Source organism: Neodothiora populina, assembly GCF_041146345.1.
Source record: "Neodothiora populina strain CPC 39397 chromosome Unknown canker_contig_12, whole genome shotgun sequence".
NCBI lineage: Eukaryota > Fungi > Ascomycota > Dothideomycetes > Dothideales > Dothioraceae > Neodothiora > Neodothiora populina.
In genome coordinates, this window is record NW_027191404.1 from 1,260,401 (window position 1) to 1,282,024 (window position 21,624).

The 21,624-nt window shown below is 51.6% G+C and overlaps 6 protein-coding genes across 7 annotated transcripts; 3 read left to right on the top strand and 3 right to left on the bottom strand.

Annotated features, from left to right (window-relative positions):
• Window positions 1–155: 155 nt before the first annotated feature.
• Window positions 156–2,864, bottom strand: AAFC00_001120 (uncharacterized protein; the record flags this gene model as incomplete). Its single annotated transcript, XM_069340267.1, has 3 exons — window positions 156–443; window positions 568–2,797; window positions 2,860–2,864. The coding sequence occupies 3 exons, from the start codon at window positions 2,862–2,864 to the stop codon at window positions 156–158; spliced, it is 2,523 nt and encodes an 840-aa protein (XP_069203738.1).
• A 1,010-nt stretch (window positions 2,865–3,874) lies between these two features.
• AAFC00_001121 (uncharacterized protein) lies at window positions 3,875–6,483 on the bottom strand (the record flags this gene model as incomplete). The annotated part of the gene is made up of 3 exons (XM_069340268.1): window positions 3,875–4,049; window positions 4,113–6,385; window positions 6,442–6,483. The coding sequence occupies 3 exons, from the start codon at window positions 6,481–6,483 to the stop codon at window positions 3,875–3,877; spliced, it is 2,490 nt and encodes an 829-aa protein (XP_069203739.1).
• Window positions 6,484–7,264: 781 nt separating this feature from the next.
• On the top strand, window positions 7,265–7,980 carry AAFC00_001122 (uncharacterized protein; the record flags this gene model as incomplete). Its single annotated transcript, XM_069340269.1, has 2 exons — window positions 7,265–7,744; window positions 7,840–7,980. The coding sequence occupies 2 exons, from the start codon at window positions 7,265–7,267 to the stop codon at window positions 7,978–7,980; spliced, it is 621 nt and encodes a 206-aa protein (XP_069203740.1).
• Window positions 7,981–8,229: 249 nt separating this feature from the next.
• AAFC00_001123 (uncharacterized protein) lies at window positions 8,230–9,885 on the bottom strand (the record flags this gene model as incomplete). Its single annotated transcript, XM_069340270.1, has 4 exons — window positions 8,230–8,358; window positions 8,423–8,564; window positions 8,618–9,478; window positions 9,533–9,885. 4 exons carry the CDS (start codon window positions 9,883–9,885, stop codon window positions 8,230–8,232), a joined length of 1,485 nt encoding a protein of 494 aa, XP_069203741.1.
• Window positions 9,886–10,305: 420 nt separating this feature from the next.
• Window positions 10,306–12,772, top strand: AAFC00_001124 (uncharacterized protein; the record flags this gene model as incomplete). Its single annotated transcript, XM_069340271.1, has 2 exons — window positions 10,306–11,366; window positions 11,419–12,772. 2 exons carry the CDS (start codon window positions 10,306–10,308, stop codon window positions 12,770–12,772), a joined length of 2,415 nt encoding a protein of 804 aa, XP_069203742.1.
• Window positions 12,773–19,361: 6,589 nt separating this feature from the next.
• Window positions 19,362–20,970, top strand: AAFC00_001125 (uncharacterized protein; the record flags this gene model as incomplete). Of its 2 annotated transcripts, XM_069340272.1 has the most annotated exons (3): window positions 19,362–20,024; window positions 20,217–20,370; window positions 20,426–20,970. In XM_069340272.1, the coding sequence occupies 3 exons, from the start codon at window positions 19,362–19,364 to the stop codon at window positions 20,968–20,970; spliced, it is 1,362 nt and encodes a 453-aa protein (XP_069203743.1). The 2 variants fall into 2 exon arrangements, with proteins under 2 accessions (XP_069203743.1, XP_069203744.1); XM_069340273.1 differs by having other exon boundaries at window positions 19,362–20,370.
• Window positions 20,971–21,624: the final 654 nt, after the last annotated feature.

Below are 21,624 nucleotides of genomic sequence, written 5' to 3' on the forward strand. Positions count from 1 at the left end.
CGCAGTATACACATCGTTACAGTGGGCATGTTCTTCTTCTCTCTCATCTAGCTATAATATTCGTCTTTCATGCACCACTTCAACTCCCTGACCATCCACCTTCCCCTCTTCTTCTTCCATTTCCGCATTTCCTAAGGGACCATATCAGACAAAACTCACCCCTTCAGTCCACCCCCACCTCCACCATACCCGAACCGAATGCCAAAACTGACCCCGACAGCGACGAAAAGCCCAACACAAAGCACCGACGGGCCCCACGCATCATGATAAGTAACCGCGACTCTATTCCTGATCTTGTCGACGCGCCACAAATACAGACACATGGAGTAAAACAAGGACAAGCAGGCGAGGATGGAAAAGGACCAGGCGGAGGCGATGGAGAGGGCGTCGCCGAAGTTCAGAAGCGCGGCTGCGATGCTGGCTAGGATGATGGAGAATTCGAGCTGCAGGAGTGGTCAGTCAATACGGATCTTGGGGTTGGTTTTTAGGATGCGGTTGATTGTTGGATGGGTGGGTGTTGGGGGGAGGGATGATGATGATCTACATGCAGAACAAAAAGAAACTCACCCATGATAAAAAGGTTCTCTCGGCTGCGAAATACACCTTTGGCTCGACGCGCACAGGCACGTGGATCTTCTTGCCCTTGGGCGCCTTGTACCTCTTCTCCGTCACCATTCCCGCGGTGCCGGACGCAGTGGCTCGGGGAATGCCCATTGCGTCACCGCCGCTGACGGTATTGGGCATGGTTGTCGCTTTGGGCGCGGGCACGATCCACTTCATGCTGTCCAGGAGCTTGTTGCCCGCGACGTGCGAGTAGTGTTTGGCCAGTCGGACGCGGTAGTGCCAGCCGCCGATGCGTCGCGCTTCTTCGAGCTCGTCTTCCGAGTCTTCGTCGTCGTCGTCGTCGTCGTCGCTGTCGTAGATGGGGTAGTCGTCTTCGGGCGCCAGAGGCTTGGCTGCCATGCGTTCTTCTTCGTCTAGGGAGTTGGGGTCGGCGTCTCCGTTTGTTCGCGTGCCGTTGCCGTTCGTGGCGCCGTAGTCCATGCGTTGCTCTGCTTCGTGTTGTTCGAGTGCGTCTCTGGCGGCACGTAGGCGGCGCATCTCTTCGTTGTCTTCGTCGCCGAGAAGTGGGGGGCGGGGACGGAAGGTGCGGTATTCGTCGTCATCACCATACTCTTCGTCCGAATCGTCGTCTAGCTGACCGCTGGTAGAGACGTCTCGGCTTTGACCAGGTCGCTCGATACCGAAGCGGTGCGAGACAGGCTTGCGGATGTCGACGTCCATCTGAGGCATCCAGAAGGGCAGCAGATGGATGCGCGAGGGGAACAGGGTCGCAGTTCCATGAATAAACTTGGAAAACTTGGGCACGGCTTCGACCAGATGAGATGCAGTCAGCTCGCGGATCCACTCTGGCGGTTGCTGACCCATCTGGGTCTGGAGCTTGACTTCGAGTACAGCATAGGGGAATCGCTCAACGTCCTCGGGGCGCAGCTGCGAGAAGGGGAAGTCGATGCCGATGTCGGTACGTCTCCAGTTGTCGCCTGCTCTCTTGCGTGCGTCCAGATTGTCTTCGCGGGTCATGGTCAATTCGGTATCGAGTGAAATACGAACACGGGCGTCGCCAGGAAGCTGGAAAGCGGTACGGTTGTAGAAAGAGCGGGTGACGGGGACGAGTTTGCGAGTGATGACGCGGTACTGCACCTCTCTCGCCAGCTGCTCGAGGTCGGCGATTTCCTTTGCGCTCTTCTTCTTGTCGCGGCGCATCTTCTCGAAAGCCTGCTCGACGGTGTAGTCGCCACGCATGAAAGCGTTGACGTTCTTTTCCTTGAGCGTAAATCGAGCCTTGACCGACTTTTCACCGGTCCAGTCCTCTCTATGCGTCTTGCGCTCGACGAAGATGGTGTCCGTCTCCATACCGCCATACCAGCGCAGACGGATAGCCTCAGCTCCCTCGGTCTTCTTCAGCCGACCCTCGTAGAGCTCCCAGGTGTCGGTGTTGTCGTAGTAAATGGAAGAGATGGCCGAATCCTTCTGCTCAAACTCTTTGTTGGCGTTGAAGACCAAGACAGGCAGATGCTTGAGGACGATGAGCTTCAGCTCGGTGATGTTGTCCGGGTGGACCCAATATTTGGTGGTCTGACGGACAAAGTTCTGCTGACCGCCGCCGGCAGAAGAGTCGCCCTTGACGGGGTTGCCGCGTGTCCTGACGTTGTCGTAGAGCTTGGACAGATTGATGATGGACTGGTCGTAGTTGTCCTTGAAGAAAGGCTTAGCGTTGAGACGAGCAGCGAACAGCGGCCTCAATTGCTTGTCGGGGTACAGCTTGTCGTGCTTCTTGATGATCTTCTGGAAGCCGGTGTAGTTCAACTGGGTGAACTTGGCCAGGTCGTGAACGTCGGCGATGATGTCGGACAGGTCTTCCTCCAACAACATGAAGTCTTCCTCGGTGGGCGCATCGACGGGGGCCTGTTGGGACTGAGGCTGGGCGGCTCTCTGGTCGGCAGCATTGGATCTCGCAATGACATCGTTGACCTCCTTCTCGCTGATCTTGATCCTTCGCTGGATCTCACTGCTCTTGACCTGTTGGAAGTTGCTGACTTTGTCCAGCTCGGCCTCGAGTTCCTCGTAGAAGCGCGTCTCGTCCTCGTCCGTCCACGGCTTGCGCTGGACTTGGCCGTTGCCAGCAGCGGAAGGTCTGCTCTCGATCTCGGTCTGCAGGAGTTTCTTAAGCTCGTCGTAGGAGATGTAGTAGTAGTACCAGTCCTTGATCAGCGAACTGTGCAGCTGCTGTCCGAACCTGGAGTTCGATTGGTTATTTATCTAGTCAATGGCGCGCAACAAGCAAAGGAAAAGACCTACTTCATGATTGCGGTGCAGTGACAGCTCGAATTGGCAGTAGTGTTACACCCACTGATGCTACTACCTCTTCACTCGGGTTCACTGGCAGAACCGCAGGAGTCGAAGTGGATGGCGCTCTTGCACAGACCAGAGCGAGGTCGAGTAAGGCAGGAAACAGAACGAAAGACGGACTGAAAGAGAGAAAAGAGAACAGATTCACGACATGGACAGAAAGCAAAAGAGAAAGGTTGATGAACAAATGTTACATTATTGTACCTGTATACCACCACTAGTCTTTACAATCTCTCTCTCTCTCTCTCTCTCTCTCTCTCACAACTTTCAGCTTTCACATTTCCACCTCCACATGGAAATCCTCCGTCATACCCTTTTAGTGTTGACAGCACAGATACCAGTAATTACAATCTACAAGCAAAGAACATTAGAACAACCCCATTGACTTTTGCCATTTCTCAACCAATCAATGTCCAGCGTTCCGTCACGGGCATGACATGTGCTGAAACCCTTGGTCAGTGCGTCCCACGTTTCTTGGTCTGTCGTTTACCTTTACCACTAATTAATCACTATCGCCTTTTCGAGATCCGATGTCCGTCGTTACGAGAACACACTGCTATACGAGGAGAAACATTGTCTTCGAGTTTACCATTATACTTGATGAGAGAACCGGAATACCTTCGCTGAGGCGAAGGCGTCAATTATCATTTGTGGACCGTCATCTCGCCGCCTCATCTCTTGTGTCAGGCTTGGAACCCATGCCCGCTCTGCTCACTTTGCTCACTGCAGAATGCACCGCGTGCTAGCCATGGTCATGATGATAAAGGATAAAAGTCAAGTCAGATCCCGCTCCCCCTGTCCTCTCCTGTCCGTGATGCTTTTCAATCGTCAGTCGAACGCCGCCCTCATGTGCTCAGAAGAACCCCCTGCTCGTTGTGTAGAACGCCCTCGAAACAAGTGTTGTAAATGCCGAGTAGAAAGTGGTAGAGAAGCAAAGAGACATGAATCTCCACCTTCTCTCCTTCTATGCCAGATACCTGTAAGAAGGTACGGCAGCCTCTTCGATGCGCTCCATATACTCGCGCTCGATCAGACTCTCAATCTTCTTCTTGATCATGTTGACGTCGGGCTTGAACTGCCCGCTGAGTTGCGTCAGAGTCTCCGTCAAGACTTGCGAGTGTGAGAGTTCTTTGCGTTGTCTGTCGAATCACACATGTCAGCGATGTCGATGGGGTAAAACAGAATGACAAAAGGAAACATACTTCATGATTCGAACAATGGCCGCCTCCACAACATAGCCTCGCGAGTCATTGTTCTTCTTCTCCGTCACTTTTCGCTCCGTGTCTGTCTCGACCTTGTTGGCGGCCGACACGACGCCGACCTTGATCTTGACGAATTTGCTCTGGAAAGCTTCGTTGAACACAAAGCGATCCGTCGGCTTGACGTCCTTGGTCATCGGCTCCTTGAGCAGAATTCGAGTCTTGGGCGCCACCGCCAGTGATTGTAGATTACGCACGAGCTCGTTGCTTGGGATGTTTGTGCGTGCTTGGATCTCTTCAAAGGTCAGAGCCTCGCCCGCCGGTAGATCGTTGAACAGTGTCAACACAATCATGGCGTACGTCGAAACGTTGATCTCATGAGTCCGCGACCTCGTGCCCTCTTTGCTAGGCACTTTGGGGAAGGTCGCCTTGATGTCCGCGGTTCCCATGTTCGCCTGCCAGCTCAACACACGGCCGGAGTAGCGTTGCGCGTAGAATTTCTCGAAACTCGTCTTGATCTTCTCGACTGCGGGCGGGAATATCGTTCTCATCTTGGCATCTCGCTCATCGTCCAGACCACGCATCGTCTCGAGGGGCCACGTCATACTGGTGAGGACATGGATAGACAGATCGATGCGCTTCGGGTCTGCCTCGCCGAGGCGAGCGATGTGTTGGTTGTACTTGGCCGTGAGCTCCTCTGACAACGTCATATCCTTGAACATGGCCTCGAGCTTGACGGTGAAGCTGTTACCGAGCTCGATCTTCATGCGTGAGATCATCGACTTTTCCACATCGATGCTCAGAGACCGGCCCATAAGCAGACGTTTGCACAGGTGCTTTTTGTAGTAGGTCTCGAAGACGTCCTTGTCCTGGAGGTAGCGTAGCAAGACGATGGCCTTCTCGAGCACTGCATCAATCTCTTCCTCCGTCTTGCCCTTGATTCCCTTCTTCATGTTGTCGTCGATAAACAAAGAGATGTACTCGGCGCTACGGTTGAAGGCGTTGATGACATCGGAAAGACTGCGAGTCAGGGCGGATTGAAGAACCTGGTCCGAGTGGAATGCGACTCTCCATATGCGGTCGAAGCGGTCCTTCATGGCGAGCACATCTTCCACCCATCTCAGCGCAGCCACAGTCTGCTGGTTGACGGCCTTTTCCACGGGTGCCTTTGCTTTTTCTTCGCCTTCTTCTGCCGGAGCGCCTGGCTGCGCAGTGGGTAAGGCGAGGGCGCCATTATTCACCAGAGTCCCGGAATCGATGATGATCTTTTGTATCGCCTTGGTCAACTCCGGCTTCCTTGCGTCCACCCTGCTCTCCAGATCAAAGACCAAGGCCAGATCTTGGTGTTTCTCGTTGTTCACCATGAACTGCACCCCGCTGTCCATCTCGATCAGACCCTTTATTTTGTTTCGGATCAGCTCGTCCTCGACGACTTTGGTTATCCGGGGCGCAGTCGTCTCTGACAAAGTTGATCGGCATCTGTCCAGCTCCTCGTCTATTCTCATCCTTGTGTGTCTGCAGTATGTGCCCGCGTCTGACTCTTGCAACAATCGCTCGCCCTCCCGACGATAGAACTCGGTGCTGCTGCTCAAGAAGGGCCCCTCGAAGTATCTGAGATATATCTTGTCGTCCTCGGCCTCGGAGTCCGACTCGAACAGGCCCTCCAACATGGAAACATTTGCTTTTATGAGTGATTTGTCAATGCTCTCTCCCTCTCGGTCCATGTGAATCTGATCCAAGATGATCGAGTTGAGGATGTCGAGAAAAGTGCGATTGTCGTCTTGAGCAGCCGAGACTCGAGCGCAAAGGATCTGGTCGCGGAACAAACTCATGGCTTTTGTGAAGATGGATGGCTGCCTGGTGTCGGTGCAGTATACGCGGTCCATGTACATCAATACGTCTGTCAACATGGCCATGGCGACCTGATGATCTGTCCATGATTCCTTCAGCGACTGCAATAGCCTCATGCCAGCCTCTCGCCTCTCCAGCGACGTTGCGCTTCCGCCGGCGACCTGATCGCTTGGGTCCAGTAATAATGTGCTGACCAGCAGATCGTAGATGTTTTTGCGCACCGTCTCGCCGAGCCATTTTCTCTCGAAGGCGACGACATTTTGGTAGAGATCCTCGCCCTTTTTCCGGAGGACCAGCTTATAGGCGTTGCGATAGAGGGTTTCGAAACTCAGACTCGAGGCGTTCTTGGTGTGGATCTCGCGAAAGGCAGACTCGAGCTCGCCCCAAGCCGTGTCGAAGTCGAGATCCGAGGCATTTGCCAGTCCCTGATGGTCAAGTCAGGTTAATCTGTCTTCTCTGAGGACTTGGTGGTTGCACTTACTCTTCTCGGAGCGCGAACCTTTATCCGACCTGGTCGACTCATGTTCTGTGTATTTGTGTATACGTATATGTATGAAGACCACAAACGGTCGGCTGTGGAAAACAAAAAGTCTCGCGCCCAGCCAGCAGCGGTGGTATAGTGGCGGGGTATGGTGGCCTTGCGATGGCAGCTTCGTGTATAGAAAGTAAGGGCCCCCTCGCGACTAACAAAGCATGTGTGGCGGGATGGCGGAGCAGGATTACCTTACTGTATGCAATAGCCGTAAAGATCAGACGAAGCTTATGATATACTAATCTTTGGTAATCTTCGAAAGTGAGGAAAAGGAGGAAAGAACTAGAGAGACAAGAGTGAAGACAGAACAAAAGAATGCATCTACTTGAGTTAGCCTATTACAGTAGCTGTAGGTACTGTGAGTACCTTACTTACAGTTACTCCACCAGCATTTAGAGTGACGGCGAAGGCGCCAGGCACATGCAGTACTACCTTAGTAGAGCACAATCAGGGTATAGCCGTTTTCGGCAAGGACACCGTCAGCCTGCGTTCCTACCTCCGGAACTTCTACTACTTGTGCTCTAGAATCTAGAAATGAGAGGCTCTTGGGAAGTGTGGACCGTGCAGAGCGTGGTCCCTTGTTCTTTCTCTTTATGCCATGACGTCGCTGCCAATTCTTTCTCCGTGCTTCGAGGTCCTCACTAAAGAATGTAAAGAAGGTATCTGTCCCTCTAACAAAGTAATTACCCGAATCTCGAAAACAGCCATACCGTAGCGTACATTCTTCGTCCTCCTCTGTAGACTCACCACAACCACCACCACCACCATCACAATGAACAGCATCACATTAACAAAGACTCTTCGACAAGCGACCTCTTCCTCGACAAGAGTCCTCTCCACTCCTCCTCCTGCTCTTCCTCCTGCTCTTCCTCCTGCTCTTCCTCCTGCTCTTCCTCGCCTACCGAGTAATCTATCACGAAGATGGCTACACAACCACTCCCCGTCACCACCACCTCACCACCTGGGCACCACCCACCTACTCCGCCGCTCGTCCCCCATCAAATCCCAACGCCAACAACGCCGCCACGAATCATCAGCAACAGGTCCCAAACCGCTCACCGACCGCCCAGACGTAGCCCCCGAACCCGCCCAACCGCGCGAACCGGTCCCGTCGTACGAAATGACCTTCACGTGCAAAGTGTGTTCGGACCGCAGCACGCATCGCATCACGAAACAGGGCTATCATCACGGCACGATATTGATTTCTTGCCCCGGGTGCAAGAATCGGCATTTGATTAGTGATCACATGAAGGTGAGTGCTTACACTATTCTAGCAGGAAAAGGAGAGGAAAGGAGGAAGAAAGTGTGGGAATGGGATGGCAGTTGGCTGATGATGATGGTTCACAGATCTTTTCGGATACCTCCCTCACCATGGAGGACATCTTGCGCGAAAAGGGTCAGCTGCTGAAGAAGGGCGCCACAGACGGCGATGTCGAGTTCTGGGATGATGGCACTCAGACCGAGAGGAAGAAGCCCGAGGACAGGTGAATCTTGAGTCATTACTCACATCTGGACCCGGAAGGATAATAGAGGGGAGCTTGTGCAGGACTGCGCTTGTAAGAATAGACCCGTCGGTGCCTTGCTTTGCAGGGAAAAGATAGATGACGCGAAAAATCATGCAGCGATTGGGCGAAGACATCCTTTTCGTGAAGAAGAGCATTTTCTTTCCTTTTCTTTTAGCAATCATACAGAAGAAGACGGGACATGCATATAATCCAGACGACCGAGACAAAGAATCTACGCTTTTCTGCCGATGCTCACGTCGAGCTTGCTCACCACCCAGGCGAAGCTGAACGTGCCCAGCACTGATGCGAAAATGACAGTTGGCTTTCTGAAGCCTGCCATGAATGGGTAGTCATATGTGACCTTTGAAGATAAATCAGCTGAATGAGAATGGAAAAAGCAGGCTGTCCGGGATGTGGATACGTACAATGACGTCTCTGTCTCTGAAGTCATCGACCACGTTCAGGGCGGTCAACTTGAGCGTCGTGCGTCCAAGAGTGTCCATGAATGTACGGTGCATGTCGAGCTTCTCGCCGATGAGCGGCATCGAGGTCTCGTACTTGACGTTGCTGCAATCATGTCAGTATTCAATTGATGCGATGGTGCTGATTGTTAGACTCACGTGGCACCCTCGGGCAGGACGATTCTGAGCACGACCTTCTCGTACTCGACGCCCTCGCCTTGCTTGGGACCCTCGATAAAAGGAACCTTGAGCACGTAACCATCTCCCGTCTTGAGCTTCCTCAAAAAGTTCTTGAGGTTCGAGTCCCAGCCGACTCTGAAAGAGTACTTCCATCCTCCGAAAATAGGGTAGCGAGGTCTCAGCTCCAAAAGTCCCTCCTTGGCATTGTTGACTGGGCGGAAACGCGAAGTGCTGACATTGCCAATGTCGTCGATGAAGTACGGGTCGGTGCTTCCGATCATGACAGGGTACTGGAACTCCTTGAGTGCCGAGGTGGCTGGGTGGTAGTACTGCATCTGCTGCCATGCAACACGAGAGAACTGCGCCTTCAGCGTGGCACCGCGGTTCTCGAACCAGTGACGCTCCTCGGTCGCAAGGTTGCCTCCCCAGTGGCTGACTTCGACGTCACGCTCAAGCAGAGTGGAGTGAAGCAGAGGCTTGGTGAATTCGTATCTGATGGCTGCGACGTAGGTGGCTCCGGCTGGGATGTCGGTGTAGGGTCCATAAGTAAAAGTGGCGCCCTGCTTCTGCGGGTCATCCTTGCCGTCCTCGTTGACACCTAGAGTAGTGTATTCCGGTGCGTCGGTGGAAGGCAGCTTGACCTTGGTCTTCTGCTTGAGTGTCTTGTAGGCAGAGGGCACGTAGGCGCTGAAACCAAACTGAACGTATTGCTTGTCTGCTTGGTTGATGCTGGCAGGGACAGGCTTCAGGGCTGACAGAATAGAATAGGTGATGGAAAGAGTGACCTTTTGCTTGGGTTCGAGTGAAACGGGAAACGTGATGAGGAAGTACTCTTCCGGGCTGTATCAATTTGTCAGATCTCGGTCTTTCAATTGACAGTAGAATAACAAGTACCTGTACGTGTCGTAACCCACAATGTAAGGCTGAGGGTAAACCAGATCGGGCCTGTTCTTCTCCTTGACCTCGAGGCCTCCAACTCTTGCGATGATGCTTTGCTCAAAGGGCAAGTAGTACTCAAACTGCGGCCTATCATCCACATTCTCCACCACGACATTGATGGTCTCACGAGAGTATTCCTTCTCGAGGTTGATCGTTCGCACGAGATTGGTGTGCTGGAACACCTGCTGGGGCTTGAAGGTGCTGGAGAGTATCTGCTTGGAGACTTCCGGAACGGTGAGATTGGACTCTGCCTGCGCAAATGGAAGTAGAGCTGCGGCGCAGCTTGCGAGCAGACTTAACGACCTCATTGTGTCTGCTACCGTAGAAGGGGTGATTACTACAGTATGGACAGCGCCTCAGACAGGGACGGCGGACCAGGTGTGTATAGTAGAGAGAGCTTGGCGTTGTCGCACTGCACCTTCCTTGGAGCTGATGCGTGTCATTCTCGGCTAATCTTTCCTCTTTCCTCCACATGGAAGTTTGGTCTGGTCTGTATTGTCCCGAGGTTGGCAGCTGCAGTATAAGATAAGCTGCTCTTATCTCTTTATCGCCTTTATCACTGCCTGTAATGCACTTCAGTGAATAGTACCCACTCTGGTAATCAAGACACGTTCTCTATATATAATCTTCTTTCGCCCAGCATTGTGTATCCTCATCTTTTATTTGACCGTTCTTAGTTGACGCGTGCTTGTCTTCTTCTCTGATTATCATCATAATATCTTCTCTATATGTCCAGGCCAATTCACAATGTGGCGCGCTGCCACAAACGATATATCCCAACAGTACCTACCACTAGCCGGAGATGTCTTTCTGTAAAGAGTCCCTTTCTACGAGTCTCCGAAGAGGTACAGCAAGCCATCTCAGAAGGACAACCTGTCGTTGCACTGGAAAGCACAATCTATACACATGGCTTTCCCTACCCTGACAACATCGCTCTTGCATCCCATCTCGAGAGCACGGTCCGAGTGGCGGGGGGTGTACCTGCCACCATAGGCATCTTGGATGGAGTTGCTCGTGTCGGCCTGACTGCAGAGGAGGTCATCCGTCTTGCGGGTACTTCAGGCAACCCAGACACCCTCAAGGTGTCACGTCGAGATCTTGGTTTTGCATGTGGTCTGGGCTCTCCGGGTCGTCGCTACAATGGCGGCACCACCGTCTCAGGTACAATGATCTTGGCAGCGGCAGCTGGCATCAAGGTCTTCGCTACAGGTGGCTTGGGAGGTGCACATAGAGGCGCAGAAGACAGCATGGACGTTTCTGCAGATCTGACTGAGCTTGGTCGTACCCCAGTAGCTGTCATCAGCAGTGGCTGCAAGAGCTTCCTTGACATTGGAAGAACTCTCGAGTACTTGGAAACCGAGGGCGTCCCTGTTGCTACTTTTGCAGATGGCCGCAGCGGATCTGTAGACTTTCCTGCTTTCTGGACACGTGATAGTGGAATCAAGAGCCCAATGATATTGCCAGACGAGAAGACTGCAGCTGCTGTCATCTATGCGCAACAGTCGCTAGGCCTTCAGACTGGTCTGCTATTTGCAAACCCCATCTCCGAGCAGTTCAGCATCCCCAAAGACGAGATGGATGCTATCATCGAAGTGGCCATTGAAGAAGCAGCTGCCGCAGGTTTCACTGGTAGTCGTAACACGCCATTCATCCTGGCCAAGATCAAGGAATTGACAAAAAGCAAGAGTGTCCCTGCGAACCGCGCACTGATTGAAGGAAACGTGAAGAGAGGTACGCTTGTGGCAAAGGAGCTCATGAAGCTGGAGGCAGAGGAGAAGGGTTTCACCTCGTGAGTGAGGAGCTTCGAATAAGTCTCGTAGACTGGAGACTGATGCGAGAAGGGCGTTCCAACCGGCACCCATATCAAAAACCGTAGTAGGACCTGCTGCGACCAACTTCAACCAATCCGGTACCTCAAAAGGTGTTTTTAAGGCATCAGATGCTCCCAGGACAGCCCCTTCCACCGAATTGAAAACCCCAAATGTGTTTGTTGCTGGTGCTCTAGCAGTAGATCTCAACTGCGATTATGCGCCACTCTCGTCCTCTGTGAGCAAGGCACCCATTCTCGAGACCTCCAATCCTGCAAGGATCAACCAGTCTCTCGGGGGGGTCGCTCACAACGTCGCTCGAGCAGCCAGTCTCATGGGTGCAAACGTACGTCTCTGTAGTACCGTCGGTGACGACTTGGCAGGCAAAACCGCGCTCCAGGCTCTAGCCATGGAAGAACTCGAGAACACCGGCATCAAGACACGGCATGGTGGAAGAACAGCACAATATATAGCCGTGAACGATCTCAACAAAGACCTCGTCATCGCAATGGCAGACATGAGCATTCTCTCCGAAGCAACCCCCGAACAAGACATTGCGAAAGCAGACCACAGCGACACCTTCAACGACTTCTGGCTCCCTCAACTACAAGACTCCAGACCATCCCACGTCATCCTAGACGCGAACTGGTCACCAGCAGCACTCGCCCGCTGGCTAGAAGCAAGCAAATCAATCTCCGCACACGTCTCCTTCGAGCCAGTCAGCACAGCAAAAGCAACCTCCATCTTCCACCTCCCAACCCCTGAAGCCACCCTCCAAGCATACCCTAACCCCTCCATCCACCTCTCGACCCCAAACGAGCTAGAGCTATCAGCAATGCACGCCTCAGCGCGATCCCTAGGCTTCTTCGACCGTCAAGACTGGTGGGAAGTGATCGACGCGCTGGGGATCCCCTCATCCGGCGCCCGCGTCGCTCTATCTCAAGCAACCACGCCTGCCCTGGTCGACGCTGGCCTCCCGCAGCAATGCATCCAGCTCCTGCCCTTCATCCCGTCCTTGTGCGTCAAACTCGGCGCTCAGGGCGTGCTGCTCACGCAGCTACTGCCTGCCAATGACGAGCGTCTGTATAAGAGGGAATATCAACCGTATATTCTCAGCCGATGCAATAATCAGACAGAGGAAACGCTGAGTGTGGGCGGGATATATATGCGTTTGTTCTCTGCCGCAGAAAAGGTCGCTGAGGAACATGTCGTGAGTGTCAACGGGGTTGGTGATACTTTCCTCGGTGCACTCGTCGCTGGCTTGGCTCGTGGATTGAGTGGCAGACCCGAGGACTTGGTTGATTTGGCGCAGAAGGCGGCGGTTCTGACACTCAAAAGCAAGGAGGCTGTCAGTCCCCGTATCGCAGAGCTGGTCATGACACGATGAACCAACTCCTCAGTCTCCCATTCGTTGCATTGTCGGACACCGTCCATGGACACTCTAGCATTGTATCTACGCCACACCGGCGATAGTCAGTGTCTCACTTCGATCTCACATTGACGCATATCGTATATATAGACTTCTGGATCGATCATGATGATCTCAGAGAGCAGATAACTAGATAGTATAATGAGGTAAAGCCAAAAGATTTCGTGTTTCCTAGAGAAGCCACTACCGAATGGGCATGTCAGCCTCCATAAATCAGAAAATAAATCAGAAATCGCTGCCCAATCGGACCGCCGCGTCAAAAATTATTGGAAGTTCACTCCATTCGCAAGAAAATCCGGATAGATCACCATTTCTCCTTCCAAGGAAGCCCATGGATTCGGGACCGACACTTGGTTCTCGGGGAAGAATTCAAGCGTCTCAGCGCTCAGCAGATGGCGAATGCGCATGGTCGACGAGCTTACTGGTGCTGAAACGTCCTGTTGACGCAGCCTTCACGTCCCCATCAATCCTCTCTGACCGGTCTCCAGATCTCCTGCATCTCCAGTTTAGTGATGACGCCACCGATGTTCGAGTCTTTTCCGTTCTTGATGTCCATCATATGTCCTTCGACTGTCTTGTCAACGACCAAAGTGACCAGCTCGGTCTCGGCCTCCTGACCGATACGATAGATCCTCGCAAAGGCCTGCTGCTCGATTGCCGAATTCCACCTACACAAAGTTAGCTGGGGTTCATTGTGAAATATACGGACAAGTCTGACGATTCTTCGTACCAATGGTCAAGCAGAATGACCTTTGAGGCAACGGTCAAATTGAGACCAATTCCACCTGCTCTCAACGATGCTATCAACACCCTTTTCTGGTCTTGATTCTTGAACTCATCGATCGCTTTGTCCTTGGCTTTGGGATTCATACTTCCGTCGTACTTGACGTACTTCCATTTCTCTTCTTCGCAGACTTTGGCGAGCACTTTTCCGAAGCCCAGCCATTGAGTGAACCAGACGATCTTGCCTTTCTTGTCCCTTGCGAGAAAGGCTTGTGTAACGCGTACCAATTCTTTGACTTTGGACGAGCGGTAGATCTTCCCGTGTTTATCGACCCAACTTTTGATGCAACCTTCAACGCGCTGATCATGTCTACTCGTGGCTATATCCCTTGCTACACCAAGTCCGGTTTCGGTTCTGTATTGAGCATAGTCCTCGTACTCAAAGATAGCCACCTGGCAATCTTGGACGATGCAGTGGAAGCCGTAACCGGCAGCGGCGAAACCCTGCATCTCAGAATCTACACATGCTTTGCAGTAGACGTGTTGGCAATTACTGACTTGTGGATCTCGCGCGGTGTGTTTGCATTTCGAGCACTTCGGATCACCTGCATCAGCCTCGCTTTGTGATGTGAAAGGTCCTGATCCGGAATCCTCGAGCGCCTTCCAGAGCGATTGTGCCAAAGTCTTATCATCGGGAGATGAGTATTTCTTGGGATCGGAGATAGAACGCAACTTAGCCAAATCCTCGGCCTCGAGCACCTTGACCAAGATGCGTTGGAGCATCATCGGATGAGAGACCAATTGACGAGGTCGTAGAAGAAGACCATACATGCGATATCCTAAGTTCTTCGAGTTCTTGGGGTCTTTGTTCCCCATCACGGCCTCATCATTACCAGTATTTTTCATCAACTCTTTCGCGTATTGACCAAATCTGTTGTGGATGATGCCATAGACCTTTGATTCGAGAGGGGAAAGCTGAATCGTTGTGTAAGTATGTGTCATCTTGGGCAGATCAACAAGCCTTTTGCCAAAGAGTTTGTTCGCGTAAGTGCGACGTATAGTGCACTTTGAAAGAGGACCGAGTAACATCTTTGCTATGTCCTTTGGATCCGAACTTTTGAAAATCGCCTTGTCGGATGCCAATGGATGTTTGAGGAATTGGAGGACTGCATAAAGATCAGAAAGTCTGTTTATGAGCGGCGTTCCTGTCAAAGCCCAGTGGCGAGTGGCATGCAACTCTCGACACGCATTCGAAACCACACATTTATCGTTTCTGATGACATGTGCTTCGTCCAGGCAAACTCGGAGAAATTCCGCCCTGTGAAGAAGGCCCTGTGCTTTCTGATCGCCTTTTCTTTGGTTGAAACTGTCCACAACCTCGGAAGTGGTAGTAAGTATAATATCAGCTCCATTCAGCTCTTCTAACGCGTTCATGGTGTCCTTTTCGGGCTCTTTGCCACGCCAGAAGACATACTTTCCGATCCCTGGCCCTTTCTTGGAGGAATCGATAGATATACAGTGATCTCTGATCTCCTGCTGCCATTGACGGAAGGTGTTTGGCATGCAGATCACCAGAGTCGCGCGAATCTTGACGTGTGGTGGAGGGCGACAAGCTGCAATCACTGCAAGGGTCTCTATGGTTTTTCCCAGGCCCATTTGGTCTGCAAGAAGGACACCACTAGTACTCTTTTCGATCATGATTCCACGGCCAGCGGCAACCACTTGATGGGAATACAATCCGGTTCGAATTCCAGGGACTTTCCAAACACCTCCCGACTCGGGCTTCACACTTCCTCTTCCAAATGCCCTGCAACATGCCACGAATTCGGTTTTCTGGCGTCTGGCTCGATACTTTTCATCATCTGGGAGATCATCAATGATATTTTTGAGTATGCTATCTCTATCTCCGTCGTTGTCAAAAGTTGTGGCATCCGCGAGATTCTCTCCAAGCGCAACATCTTCGAACAAATCGCTGTCGAATGTGAGTGGATCTTGCGCTCTCGAATGAGCGGCCCGTTTGGCCTTCTTGCGTGGCCTTAGTGGCGTGGAAGGTTGCTCAAGACCATGCTTCTGCGGAGCTATGGTGTCGAGGCTTGCGGGAAAGCTTTTTACCGATTCATCAGAGTAAAGAGAATTGGTCGCAGACGTTGGTTGTCCGTCGAATTCATTGAACTCATTGCATTCATCCCATGACTTATTGAAATTCAGGACATCGTTCATACCATTGGAGTATGGCAAATCGTTTGCGAATACGTTCTGTTCATCGTAGCTATATGGATCCATGACGTCTGTAGGGTAGATAGCAGCAATAAAGGAGCTGACTGTCTCTGTGACTAGGAGAACATCAGTCAAATAAGCATCCTAGATATTCTCGTGCTAGAACTTACCGTGCTTAAGATCTTCTATCGCTGAGATGTCACTCATCAGTAATGTTTGTGTGGTTCAAGCTTTGGATAATACGATCTCTAACTTTGATATTATCTCGAAGACTGATATTGATAGGTGGATATTGGCTGTAGCGTATGATGATGACTACTTTGATCGAGGACAGTATTGTATGTATGAGATTGGATATATCATTGGAGGAAGAGGCAATGTGGAAGTGTCAGATGGTAGATGAGAAAGATGAGAAAGAGAGAAGATGATTTTCCTGGATGTATCTGCTAGGCCAGAGAGTGAATATAGGAGGACATACGTACTGGTTGTATCTAATAAGAGGATAAGGAAGGCACGATATGAGATCTAGAAGTCAAGAAGTGAAGGCAGGTACACTTTTATGATAGGGACTATGCCTACAATATTGGCTCTCATATCATACTACTGTTCACTGAGGATGGTGCGGTGATTGACATGTTTATCACATACTCATCACATGGATATGAGTGATGATCAAGTTGCTGAGAGAAGAATAAGTGAAGGATCTAGGGTATCAAAATCCATTGGAAGTCAAGGAGTTCATCGCGGTCAACGTAAGTGTGAAGCATCCTCATGCCTCGATGAATGCTTTCGGTACTCAAGGAAAAGTGGTATACACTGTTGTCTGACAGAGACGAGCAGTAAGTCATGTTGAGGTGCGCACAGAAAACAGACTGATCCTTCACAATATCCCAGCCATGACTGAGAAGTCAGCTGAATCGATCTCGAGACACTTATACTGTCCTAGATCTCAGGACCTTGACATTATAGTCTCTATACATTTGCCTCATCAAGGCAAGGAGTGTGCTTTCACACCATGGTGGGAGACTTGAGAATTTTGTCGGGGCGCGTGGGATATGTATTGGAATATGACCACAATCACGCCACGTGCTTCAACAGAAGAAGAGATATTATGTGCAAGGCAGGTGCAGAGATGCGCGTACTCGTTTCCCTGATCCCCTATGAGACAGACTTCCATATCTGACATTATGTTAATTCATGATGGTTTTAAAACATGGTCGCAACCGCGATATTCTGGACAGGGTCGTCCTGTTACTAAGACTAGTTGAATCTCCTGGTCCCCTGTCACATGCTCCTCGATGCAAAAAGAAAATTCGTGATTCTTATGTCCGACCCCAACTACAAACATAGTGGGCCCACCTTGTGTGAGTAGACGGCTGACGGACACTTCTATCCTTGCAGCTGAGGTTACAATGTGGATGAAAACTCAGAGGGCATCGCTCCAATACCCATTTCACGTGGTGCCTCGTTCAGAATCTGCTGCACTTGCGGAAAGGGAGACCCACTCCGAGTCCTTTCAACAAAGTAAATCGCGAGCGCATGAAGGAAAGAGAACACATATATGTACCCTTGTATCCATGTACTTTGTAGTAGACTGCTGGACCTCGTTGCCGAGTATGTCAAGACCGCATGTCGAGATCGGAGAGGGAAGTTCAACGGAAGTTTCGCCGAGCTATGGTAAGTTGGGGAGGAGCTGCAGGAGGAAAGGGTGCCTGCAAGGATTGGGAAAAAGACAGCAGTTCATACAACTTCTTGAGAGACACATTCAGCACGCATGTCCACCTCTTGTACGGCGCGTAGCTTTCTTTGATCTGTACTCGACATTTGGCAAAGCTCACAACGGGATCTCACTGTAGTCCATCAGTACAACACTTCGGGAGAGGGTGAAGTGCAAAATTGCTGGACATGCTTGTATTCATTTCCAGGAACGCTTTGCCTGGGCTTGCCATGGCTGTCTGCAGCTAGGAGAATGGGCTGAAAGGCTATTCCAGAATACATGCTGAGTTGTATCACGGTGACTTCGGGTTCGGCATCGGGTACAGCCTTCTTTGTTCCCAGGTTAAGGCGGGCCAGGCACGAGATTCCCTTGGGGCTCGAACATCTACACACATGACGATGGATCTTCAGACGAATATTACGACGTGTCGTGCACGGGAGCAGGATCGCATATCGATTTCATTGTTCGTGACACAAGGCTGATCAGGCCTCCGGGATCCCTTGAGGTGAGGTATTCAGGAATGTACGATATGTGTGCGGTAGATTGAGATTTTGACTTGCCGAAGGTTGTGGTGGAGCTTGCTTTCATGGATGCAACGTTCAGCAGCAAAATCCCGCGAATTTCGTCTTGCTTTTGTCAATACTTTTGACTTCAGGCAGGCTTGCGTAATCCATCCTTCTACGAGCTTTGACGAGTCGAAGAAGCACAAGTCAAGGCTACCTCATGTAGTCCGAACTGGAACATACTGGCACAGTGTCCATGCACACAGGTGTGTTCAGTATCAGCTCCTGCTGCACGGCACAGCGCTGACATAAAGTCCGCCGACTTGCTTTATAGCAGAAGGGCTGACCAGGATGCATTGCACCTCTATGTGTACAGCGGGACTTACGCAAGCTGAGTATAATTTGCGCGGTGTGACAAGGGCATGTTGAAACCGGACGACCGACGAGCTGAGGTGTCGTACGGTAAACTCTGCTTCACTACCTTACCCATGGGTGGGGGGACTCGGCTTACGTCCGACTCGACTCGGCTCGAACTGCATGCAGTCAAGCACGTGTCTGAAGCCAAGACGCAGATGCATCGGGTCACGGTCGCTCGATCATGACAAAATAATGTGACAGCGACTCACAAGTGCGAGTTGAATTTTCCTCTTCTCACCAACCAGCGACGAAAGATTCAGTGGTTGCAGGTTTATCCTTCCAAAGCATCGGTGGAAGCCAGGGTATTGCCGGTCGAGGCGCAACTTGAAACAAAGCCCCCTGTCAAATCGCCCCTTCCCCTGATGCGCGATCTCCCGTTGCCGAGATAGTGCTGAGCTTAGCCTCCAGCTTCATCAAACCGTACTGACACTATCCGCGCCATCCTCCATCCGTGATATCTTTTCTGACCAACGAGAGTACAGTCACGGTGGTTGTATGCATGGTGTACCTTTTCCCGCCCCGTTGAGTGGGTCGAAGTGTAGTGAAGTAGCGAATAGGGACGACTGTTGCAAGCCGCCGCCAAAGTTCTAGCTCATGTATGCAGATTTTAGTAGGTATTCTGGCTCGCGCGGCCCCGTGTTCTGTCTCCTTCTGCAGGTCCACATGGCGGTTGAAAGGTAGGGAATCTGAAGTGCATGTGAGATAAATACACCACTGCATCTTCGACTTGATATTCTCTTTTTTTCCTTACAGCACACTTCCTTTGCGCCGGCATTACTTTCTCTTGAGCATTTGCTCGTCCATTCACTTGTCTTTACAGACAGAATACATTCTTTTCTCGCCCTGGTCGGCTCATCGAACATCGCGCTCTAGCAGCTGCATTTTCCTCGTCCATTACGCGTCTCATCCTTACGAAAAACATCTCACGATCAACGACATCTACCTACAGCTTCATAGATATTTCTAGACCATGTCTTCTCTCATCGTTCTGGCTCTTGCCGGATCAGCTCTGGCTATCCCCTTTGCTGAACATCACGGCCATGTTCACAAACATCGCCACCACTTCTTTTCCGCTGGTGTCACTGGAACCGGCAACCCCTATGCACTTGCCAACGCCACCGGGATCTACGGTGCCACTGGTACTGCTGCCAGCACCGGACTTCCTGTTGCATCAAGCTATGCCTACAGCCCCGAGGTCCAGGTCGCTGCTGGTTCTGCTGACAGTGGATCTGTCGACGACCCTGAGTCGACAACCTGCACTCAGAGCACGACTTATGTAACCAAGACCAAGCAAATCACCATCACTGTGCAGCAGACCGAGACCGAGACCACCACCGGCACCAGCGCTGGCTCCGGCTCTAGCTTGAGCACCGGAAGTGCTGTCACTAACGGCTTCTATGGTGTAGCCAACTCCACTTACGGAGCTGGCAACTCTTCTTATGGAGCTGCTCACCCAACCCACGGAGCAGCCCACGCCACTGGTGGTGCCGTTCACAGTGCAGTCAACGTCACTGATGCAGCCAACTCAACTTCGTTTGCTCCCATCTATGCATCTTCTGCAGCTCCTTCGATGACCCTTGATCTCCGAAACAAAGGCTTCAACAACATAAAGTGGCACAGAAAGTCCACCTCTGTTAGTACCTCTGCATCTTCTTCCGTTGTCGAGAGTTCTTCCAGCAGCGCATCGGTCGCTGCTGCTTCTTCGACTTTGTCATCCTCCAGCAGCGAAAGCACTAGCGTTTATGTTGCACCGACTTCTTCCGTCGCTGCCTCCTCTTCTGTTGCCGTGGCTTCCTCGACCACAAGCTCATCTACTGCTTCGCAGTCTGCCTCTTCCAGCAATGGCAAGCGTGGTTGTGCCTACAATGACGCTACCCTGTGTGCTGCTTTCGAGAGCTCTTCTCAAGTCAGCTGGGGCTACAACTGGGGTCAATCGTCTTCTGGCCTCTCTGACAGCTTCAACTACGTTCCCATGCTTTGTAAGTCCGCCATCTGCTTTACTGGCCCGACATTTTACTAATTTACATGCTATAGGGGGCACAAGCTCGACCTTCACTAGCGGCTGGGCCGACTCTGTCAAGTCATCAGGTGCAACCCACCTCATGTCCTTCAACGAGCCCGACTTGAGCTCCCAGTCAAACATCAGCCCTGAGGATGCAGCAGCAGCCTACAAGACCTACATGGAGCCCTACGCCGGCACCTACAAGCTCGGCGCTCCTGCCGTAACCAACGGCGCAAACGGCATGGGCCTCGACTGGCTCTCGGCCTTCTTGTCCGCCTGCGACTCATGCACCATCGACTTTGTGTCCATCCACTGGTACGACTCCTCCAGCAACTCTGAGTACTTCAAGGACCACGTCAGCAACGCCACTTCCGTCGCCGGCGGCAAGCCTGTGTGGGTCACCGAGTTCGGCTGCACCGATGGATCTGACTCTGACATCTCCAGCTTCTTGGAGACCGTCATGCCCTGGATGGACGAGCAGGACTACGTCGAGAGGTACAGCTACTTCATGGCTTCCGATGGCATCTTGAACTCTGGAAGCGAGCTTTCGAGCTTGGGCTCTACTTTTGCTTCTTAAGCTGCCACCTCTTCTTTTCTTTAAGGAATATCTTACCTCTTTGAACTCCATTGATATGATACAATTCCACATCCTCTCTGTACAACTTTAGGGCAGGAACCCCGAGGCGACTCACAAAAGGGGAGGATGGATGGATTCAAGGGGACGTGATCTGATGGAAACACGAATGAGATATACATGAGGTTTGGAAAGGAAAACGATCTGGTGGGATTTATGGCAGTGTCTTTATCTTCGGAGGAATTTGTCTTACTAGATAAGCCTGAAGGCAGAGAAGGGATATATGGCCCACCTCTTGATGTGATGGGACTCCGTACGCCCTCTTTTTGCTAGTCGGCCTTGGAGTATAGATGGGGAAATCAGAGATGATGTACGCTGCGCTTCCTTTGTTCTTTTCATTTTCTCTCTCGTGTTTTTCGTGTATGCTTCTCCTCCACTCTATGGTTTTCTCGCGCCTTTTGTGACTGTATATATGTGTGTCCCACTTAGCCATCATCATCTACAGTAAGCAATCGCTACTCAGTAGCACCCTCACTCGCCTTACCTGGCTTTGTAAAAAACCCTACTAACTCATACTGTACATCCAACCCTTTTCTCCTCGTCCTTCGTCTCCAAACTCACCCCTTGACTCGGCGCCTGACCCCCACGCTGAGTTGT